Raw genomic sequence first — 9,149 nt, 5'->3', positions numbered from 1 at the left:
TTTGGAAATTCTAATCTTCAAACACTAATTGGAATCATTTCATAGGCCTCCAGCTTTGTATGTTTGTAATCCCTAGCTTTGTAGAAACACATGAAAGTTTCTATCATTACTTCACACATTAATTATTCACACACACTCGTTTATGTGATGTCCACAACCATCATTGAATTTCAACACCCACTTCTTACTCACTACTCAAACCTCCTTTCAACCATTCTACCACCAAAGTTATATCTTTTTAACACAAGAAGAATGTCTCTATCATGTGTGGTCAGGTCATCACTTATTTCACCATCCCCAACATAAGCTATTTGCATCACAAAATATAAAACCCATTGCAAGCTGGGAATGCCTATGCCAAGCTATTAATAAATGACTCACTCACACCAGCCAGGAACCACATCTCATACATATATTGTTCATAATACATGCATAGAACAGCAGTACCATTAAACCAAGATGCAGATGTAAACTTGAGGGAAATCAGATATGCTCATCTTTATTGAGTTTTTCCTCTCACAGGTAAAAGATAGCATGTCAAAAGTTATACAGGCTGTTTTGGTAAACGACATTCAAAAGCCATGCGGTGGCGCAGGGGTTTTCATCATTCCGCTGCCTTGCCTTTACGTCTGCCGTTACTGCTTGTTTCTATTAAGTAGCAGACCATTGAATCCACATCGTCCCCAAAAATACTGTAAGCCTCCATCACCTGCAGATAGCTGAATCCCATAGACAACATGATCTGCATGCTGCCACTCAGAGCTGAACCAGGCGAGCCAGACTCACGCCCTCCTCCTTGCCGAGCATCACTTCCTGATGACCCTGCTATTAACAGTCGTCAGTTGGCTAAAACCAAAGAGCCTAGCCTAATGAACAGCCAACTTCTCACACAAGATATGTAGAATTCCATAATAGATTTTCAAGTTACTGCGGAATTGGGACGCAGTTAGATGTAGACACTCACTGGCTGCAGAAGATGAAGGTTCAGCTCTGGAAGTTGATGACTCCCTAGGACCAAGTTGTTGCTTGAACTTGTCATCAGCGAGATACTCAGCCCTTGAAGCTTCCATTACCATGCGCTCAATTTCCTTCTCAGTTAGTTCAAGATCAGAGTAGAAGCGCCCCTCGGCAAGAAGTGCCTGCCAAAAGGAACAAATTCTGTATCATTTTGAGTGTCCAGTAAGACAGGTAGTTTTTTTATGGCAACGGATACTTACATTATCAATCTGTTGATCTTGTTGAGCTTTGATAGCTGCTTTTACCTGATCCTTATCAACATTTGTCTATCATAAATGAGATATGTTAATAATTGTGATGACGTATCCATGGTGATAGATATCACAATCTCAAAAACGTTGCTCGATCATTGGATATGGCTTCTGGAGACCTAATTGAACAGACTTACCCCCTGGAGAGAGCTAAATCCAAGTCCAGCACCAATAGCCAGTCGCCGTGGATCAAAAAGGGAGTTATAATGATTTCCATGGTGGTAGCTCAGCCGAATAGGAGGTGTGTCGGTATTATAGCTTCCATGGAATATATTGATAGGTTCTACCATCAAAAAAGAAAATGTTTTTTAATGGCAAAATAACCAGAAAGCAGATTCTCCACAAAATGAATGCCGTACTAGAACAGAAGATCATATACAGGTAAAGTTTGGCACCTGTGCTGTAAGAATATATATGAATAGGTCGATTATACATCTCTGATAAAGCCTGTATCTCCATGTTATTTCCATAAACCTGCAACCCAGAATAGAATCTGACTTACTGAAAATCACTACAACAAATCGTTCGTATCCAAGTACAACAAAACCTAGGGGCTAGTTTGTTCTTCCTCTTTCCTTGAACAACCAAGACATTCTCAGGTAAGGGAAGCCATGTTTAAAGAAGAAGACACATTATATGCCGGCACCTGTTGAATAGTAACTATTGTTGTGGCAAGATTCAATCCAATTTTTATTGAATGAAGAACCCATATAATGCATTTAATTTAGAATGTCTGAATAGTGTTTTCTTTATCATTTCAATGTTAGAGTATTGAGAACCACTTGCCACCTGGATATGTATCCAAGTTTCACCTGATTCTAGCATCACCAATTGGCGTATAGCCTCTTTTACCTATAAATTGATGTCATTACAGAAAGGATAATTTTCACTGGCAATGTTATTGCATCTTGTCATGCTTTATGCTATTAATGTAGTATTATGCAGCGTAAAAGAGCAGATGGTGAGGATAACTTTAGTTCACACAATTTCCTGGTGGCATCGAAATACTACCTCGATCCATTAGTTTTCGTTTCCTATTTTAATTTCTAAATACAAGCAAAGCACAAGCTATAATGAACAAGCAAACAGAGCATCAGTCGCCTCTGTCTTTAATGCAGTATTGTCATTGGAGACGACGGCATGCATGAATTCATCAGAACTTCAACTACAAGATCCAACTTATCCCTACCCTGCTTCAAACTAGAACACCACCAAAAATAATGTAGCCAGAAGGCCCAGAACACCAATGCAAGTGATATGAGCATATGAATATGCCAAAGCTAATTAAAATGAATCCAGTATTCCCACCTTGCTTAACTTTCATAACATGACTTCTCAATTCATGTCTCCATTTATTACAAAGTATCCACCATACCAACCCTCCACACCTAATGACACAGCTTCACTTCAACCTGTTGTTAACTTAATCCTATGGCCGTTTCCTGAGTCCCTGACACTGATTATGTTCTGCTGGTTTAGTTTTGCATTGCAATGCTAAGTTGCACACACCATTTCCACACTCAGCATGAAATCAAGCTAATTTTCAGAAGAAAAACACCAAGAAAATCTTTATAAATTGAACCTACAATAGCTTCCACGGAAACAAAACAACTGCAGGGAAGTCTCTAGAAAATGCAATCAGAATAGCTCCTAAAAGAGACGGGACTGCTGCATACCTTATCTCTTCTCTTCCTCTTACAATAGGAAGTAAAACCCTCTGTTATAAACTGTGAGAAGTGGTCCCTTTCTCGCTCCTGCACAAACAGAAAACTTAAATACTTCATGTTCAAAGCATGAAACAAGTAACCTGACCGGAAGTCTCTCTAAGGGAACAAACCCCTACTGAAGAAATTCACATCTTCAATTGCATAAATTATTCATGCATATAAGAGTATGAACAAAATTCATAACTCAAAGAAAAGATTCCAGAGTTACAGCCGAACAAAGCCAGTGATGGAGGAAATAAGTTTGACCTTTTTAATTTACTTGATGAAGTTGTATGTCATTGCATATTCCCTCTAGAAGGAACCATTGTTTCTCGGGACAATCCAGACCATTGCCCAATCACGAAACTATTTTTTCCCCAATGTCACCCTCACTTAAAGTAATGATGTGACTTCATTAATTGAGGAATACAATTTTTAAAGCGCAATGCTCATCCAAAGTTCTATACCAAATCAAACTAGAATTATGATTTTTCAGAACGAGGGATTATTTGCCTACAATTTGTTTAAAGCTCTATCATGGAGCGATAGCTAATCAGTAAGAGAACTCCATGTCTATTTCATGAATCTTTATCATTTCTAAATAGTTATAGCACATGTAACACCTTTAAGAAATCATAATAGCACCCATATCCTACACTTGCGCACGATACGGCGTGCTCAACCACTTCTTGAATGGCTTCCAACGTTAATGTTCCCAAAACGTGGATCCCACGCTCCTGATATATTAGACATGTGGCTCATTAATTAAACAGAGAAACATCCAAAGCGTGAAGATTGCAAGACAAGTTACATGGCCTATATATCATTTCTTGTCAATTCAGTTACATTTGCTGTTGAACTATTTCTTGACTCTGTAGTTTATATATCCTACATTATATTTGCATATTTTTACCATTACAATACTAAGATTATTTCCACTTTAGTTTATAAATATTATTATAGAGTTTCAATAATTTAACAATATACTTTTAGTTACGGTTTCAGTGCCTATGTTTTTTTTTTTTCAATTTTCGCGTCACCACATCCCTAACCTATTGGGGTCGAGTCATCAGTCCACAACATAATGAAATAGTTAATTCAAGCAGAACATGCTCAAAAGGTAAAAACTAGAATTCTAGATCGTGAAAAGCACTTTAACAGCTAAAGACATGTAGCAGAAGGTCCAAAATAATCTAATAGTTCATGAAATAAGAATTCAGATATAAGTTTTTTAGTTAGGCATAAATGCATATGCATCCTTTGTCAGAAGATGTAAGATATGCTATAGTCCTATGCGCTCATGCTCATCAATCTACCAATCTTTCTTTTCTTCAAAAGGTAAAAAAATTTGGCGAGTAAAATATTAATTACTTTTGCTGTGATGTGTTCTGACATATTACTTGCCAGAAAGTAATATCTTTACACATTTCAAGAAAACATAAAGATACGCTTTAGGCCAATGCGCTCATGCGCATAATCTACCATTATGAAAATAACAAACCAACATCGTAATTGACATATTACTTGCTAGTGAAGAAAAGAACAATATCTAGCATACGGATAATATTTACATAATAAGTTTTCCTTCCCTTTAATGAAAAGTTTTCTAATGAACAATTCTTTTTACAAAAGGCAAAAAGGAAATATACATATATATACATATATTCATAGTGTAAAATAAGCAGAAAGATGGCAAGAAATCATTCCACCTAGCAAACTTATCTAACACTGGTGGCAAACCGAATAATGTGTTTAACAAGCAGAACCACACATGAGATGGCAATCCACCATCGCAGTATGAGAGTTGCATGAATACAATTTAAGGCCTTCTTAAAGCAAAGAATACACTGCGTAAGTTCTATATGCATTCTTACATTTGTATCAAGCATGAATGTCATATTTTCTTAACTGAAATTCTGTCGTCAAACCCTTTAACTAGTTTTATTTTTTTTATTTCGATTCCTAAACAGTGCTGTCGCTTTACTTTACAATAAAAATTGAAAATAACATAGGAGTACATGTGCATATAAACATATGCCATTCTGAAGTACGCAACAAAGATCTTCTAGTGAAAGGTCATCCACAGTAAACAAAAACCCTCTATTAACCATGGCAACATCAGTAAGTTGTTAAGACTATGCCGGCATGCTTAAGACGGGCAGAAAAGGTGAAACTAATGAAGAAGCCTACCCTTCTAAGTTTGAAAAATAATCAATTGGAGTGAGAATTGTTCGAGTGGAATAAAATCAAATACTATAGAAACAGATACTCCGCATCAGTCATATTCTGTACCATTGAACGAAACCTTCTAGAAGTCGAATTAAATTAAAAGGAAAATCACATTACCCTCTGATATAACGAACAATCTAAAAACTAAAGTAATCTGCTTGTCAACTGCTCCAAAATATTAGGTAATACCACTTCAGGAATGAGGAACAAGATACATTAGGATTATTGTTTCTCCTTTGAGGTCAAAAACTGAGTACTTAACGTGTCAGTCAATAAGTTAATAAGCAAAAAATATACATTTTATGTAAACATATGAAGAACAAAAGCTTCATACCATATAGTCAATGCACATCTGCCTAACCAAATCATATAGTTCAGAGTCACCATATACTTGATCTGCAACAGCACGAAAAAGACAGTTCCCATCCTCTAGCATTTTTCTCACTTCCAAGCCTTTAACCCGTCTTAAATCAATCTCAAACTGGTGTTCTCTTTCCTGCAACAGACAAAAACAAGTCCTGTTTACAACAGTAGTCCAGCCATATTCCGAAACGTGTTACAAGGATTTCTACTCTTAGACAAACTAAACAAAGCACAACTTGCATACTTCGACCATGATCAAGCATCCACAGTCAGAAATTTCCTCAACAAGTTTGCACATATTAACAATCAGAAATTAATAGCACGTAAAATCACGTCATATATTAATAATGAAGATAAGAAGATATCATTAACTTGGTAAGTGAGGGGCTTCGTTGTTTTTTCATAAAGGTATTTGAGGGGAAAAAAAAGTAATAGCAGCACAATTTAAAAAAGTATAAATCATAAGAAGCGAGACGCAGTATTGCAAAAAATGGAACTCCATAATTATTCAGACAAGAAGTTGCACCTCAATAGAACTCACCGCATCATCATAGGATGAACTAAAGCATGGGCTCTGCTCATCAGCGCTGTTATATCCATCACCCTCACAATGTGATCGAGGTGAAGATGGACGGGATGCAGTTGGTGATGACCTTATTGATACACCAGGCCAACCAGCAGGTCTCCTAGATGACCCTATTCGCACTGTATTCAAGTCCCCAGATGAAACCCTCCTAAAACTTGAGATAGGTGACGAGAGCTTTGGAGGTGGCACAGGAGGTGGTGGTGGATACGAACTGCCAGTAACCATCTGGAAAGAACTTCCAACTGTTGCATCATTTTCCTCCTCCATGACTGGCATTCCCCCAAATCCTTTAACCAAATTTGGAGAACCCACCACAGCATCATTGTGCACCTTTTCATCCTCCACAATTTTTTCACCTCCATGTTGATCACTGTCTGGACTTCCTAGAGAAAGATCCTCACTTTTCTTTCCCTCACTTTTGCTGTCTGAAACACCACAATACTCTGATAACTCATCTGCAACAATCTGCTCATGCACTTCTTCTACCAAATTATCATCTTTTACTGCTGAAACAACTTGTGCAATTCCAGTAACCTGCTGCTGTGGTGAAGATGAAGTAGAAGAAGGACCAGCCACTGATACTGATGTTGATGATCGGTTTTGGTTAGATGATGACGACGAACCAGCAGAACCTCGCTGCACTAAAATCCGAGTCATTATTTCCCCTCTTCTTCAAACTGCAGATAGAAAACTTTTATTGCCTTATTTTCACCCAAAATTAGAGATATAAAGCTGCCCGTTTCAATTTGTCGCGCGTTCTTGCCTTGGGAGCAGTCACACCAATTCCACGGTTAAGTGATTTGTTGTTCCAGCCCACTAAGCTCTGATCCTCGCGAATCAATTTCTGCATTCCCCTAACAATTCTCATGAGACCTTGACCTCCAAATCTTTTATTCTTAAACAATAAAACCCTCTTTGAGATAAAGTACTCAAATTTACCCGTGATAAGCCCCAGATAATAAATAATCACCTCCACAATTTCACAACTGCAATTTAGATACAATAAAGCAACACATAAATCGCGGTTCAAGACCTCACTAAAGAAAAGGAAAAAATAAAAAAGACATACTGATGCGAAGAAAAATAAAGACCCAGAAAAATTCAAACAGCAAAAGATACAGAATCAATAGCATTAGGCGCCGATTTGAGCTTCAATATCTCAAAAAGAGAAAAAGATTTATATATCACCAGAAACTACCAATAAGATAATACGAGAATTAGCTAAAGCATAAACCACTTAAATCAAACATAAAAACCAAACCCAAATCTAATTGAAATGTAAATCAATTCAAACAAGAAATTAGCCCCGAACAAATAAAAGAGGGTTCAAGATTCGGAATTCCCGGAGAACAATCATCAATCAAACAAGAAAATCAGAGGGACGAGAAACGTAACCATGAACTTAGAAAAATACACAAAACCCAATGCGAAAACGAGCAGGTGAATTGAATCAAATAGCCCCAAACAGCCCTAGAGTTGACCCGGTTCCGAGTGAGGCTACTCACCAAAGCCACGCGATGACGAAGCAAGAATAGTTGGGAGTGTTGTTTCACGGAAGGGTTTCCGAAGGCACACCTAAAACAAGATAACTTCAGAACAAAGAAAGTGTGTGTGAGAGTGAGGGTGTGCGGTGTGTGCGAATTTATATGTATGTATGTATGTGTATGTATAGGTTGAGAGAGAAATGTAGAGTGAGAGAGAGATTAGGAAAGTGGTTTTGTTGGGAAGAATAATGGGAGGCTGAGTTTTAAAGAAGATGAAAACAGAGGAGGGCACGTGACTGACTATCGATTTTATTTTCCACGTGGCTTTTCATGGCCATCTGCACGTGTGGGAACACCGGAGCAGCGGAGCACACTAGCAAAGCTTTAAATCATATATACATTATGTTGGATTCATTTTCTGAGTATTTTGTTGTATTTTGTGAAGATAGAAAGAAAAAAATAAAGATAAATAAATGTGTTTTAGAAATAGTATGTATGTTTGGATTTATTTTTTGAGATAATTTAGAATAAGTATTATATGTTTAATGTTGTGTTTTGGGAGATAAAAATTACCATTCATTATCAAATTATGTTTTTTATATATATATTTATGCATGTGTGTATATATATATGTATGTATTTATGCTAAAATAATTAAAAACACATAAATAAGGTATTTTTTTAATAATGATAAACATTAGGTATGTTTTGACTTGTCTCGAAAATAATTTGAAAATAAAAACAAACATAGTGATAATGTTTGAGTTTGTGTTTTGAGTGTTTCGTTTTGTGTTTTGGAGATAGAAAGAGAAAAATAGAAATAAATAAGTGTGTTTTGAAAACAGATGGTATATTTGAATTTTTATTTTGAGGTAATTTAAAATATTTTAAAATAAGTTGTGTAGGTTTGATGTTGGGATTTGATAGACAAAAATCACTATTCATTCTCAAATCATAACTCTTTTATATAAAATTTTGTATATAAATATTGTATGTTTAATATCGTATTTTTAGAAACAAAAATTACTATTTATTTTCAAAACATGTTTATTTTATATTACATATATAAAAAGTTAAAAAATAAAAAAATACATAAATGAAATATAAAAATACAAAAACAAACTTTGAATGTGTTTGGATTATGATCATAATTGAAGCCAAAATTTGTACTCGAAATCATAAACTGCTTAAAAGACAGTGGTCAGATCGATAAAGAATATCAGATAAACAATCAACTCAAGAGCCTTGGATAAAATTGAAAATTCAATTTCTTTCTACTGGTTAAAGCAGTAATTTAAATACTGTAATTTGATATTTTTTTAAAAATTTATGGAGTTGGATCCACTCGTAGTCGTAGCAATAATTTATGAATTAATTACGTAACAAATTTATTATATAGTTAATTTAAATAAAATCCTTTTTTGAATTTTGTTAGAGAAGGGGAAAAAAAAGTGTGTGACAAAGAAAAGCAGTTTTCCATTGAACCCTATCAAAACATCCAAATAATTACATA

General features: G+C 35.7%; 1 protein-coding gene across 7 annotated transcripts; it reads right to left on the bottom strand.

The window, feature by feature from the left end:
• On the bottom strand, nt 350–7,881 carry LOC105170037 (OTU domain-containing protein 5). 7 transcript variants are annotated; one of them, XM_020696723.1, is made up of 11 exons: nt 7,658–7,881; nt 7,092–7,138; nt 6,916–6,996; nt 6,108–6,829; nt 5,538–5,699; nt 2,945–3,022; nt 1,664–1,742; nt 1,406–1,551; nt 1,218–1,283; nt 965–1,139; nt 350–825 (listed from the first exon to the last, which is right to left on the bottom strand). In XM_020696723.1, exons 4-11 carry the CDS (start codon nt 6,807–6,809, stop codon nt 605–607), a joined length of 1,629 nt encoding a protein of 542 aa, XP_020552382.1. In that variant the 5' UTR covers nt 6,810–6,829; nt 6,916–6,996; nt 7,092–7,138; nt 7,658–7,881; the 3' UTR covers nt 350–604. The 7 variants fall into 7 exon arrangements, with proteins under 7 accessions (XP_020552382.1, XP_011088927.1, XP_020552384.1 ...); XM_011090625.2 differs by having other exon boundaries at nt 6,916–7,138; XM_020696725.1 differs by lacking the exon at nt 7,092–7,138.

Source organism: Sesamum indicum, linkage group LG9, assembly GCF_000512975.1.
Source record: "Sesamum indicum cultivar Zhongzhi No. 13 linkage group LG9, S_indicum_v1.0, whole genome shotgun sequence".
Taxonomy (NCBI): domain Eukaryota; kingdom Viridiplantae; phylum Streptophyta; class Magnoliopsida; order Lamiales; family Pedaliaceae; genus Sesamum; species Sesamum indicum.
The sequence above is the reverse complement of the archived record's forward strand: the minus strand, read 5'-3'. Positions and strand labels throughout refer to the sequence as shown.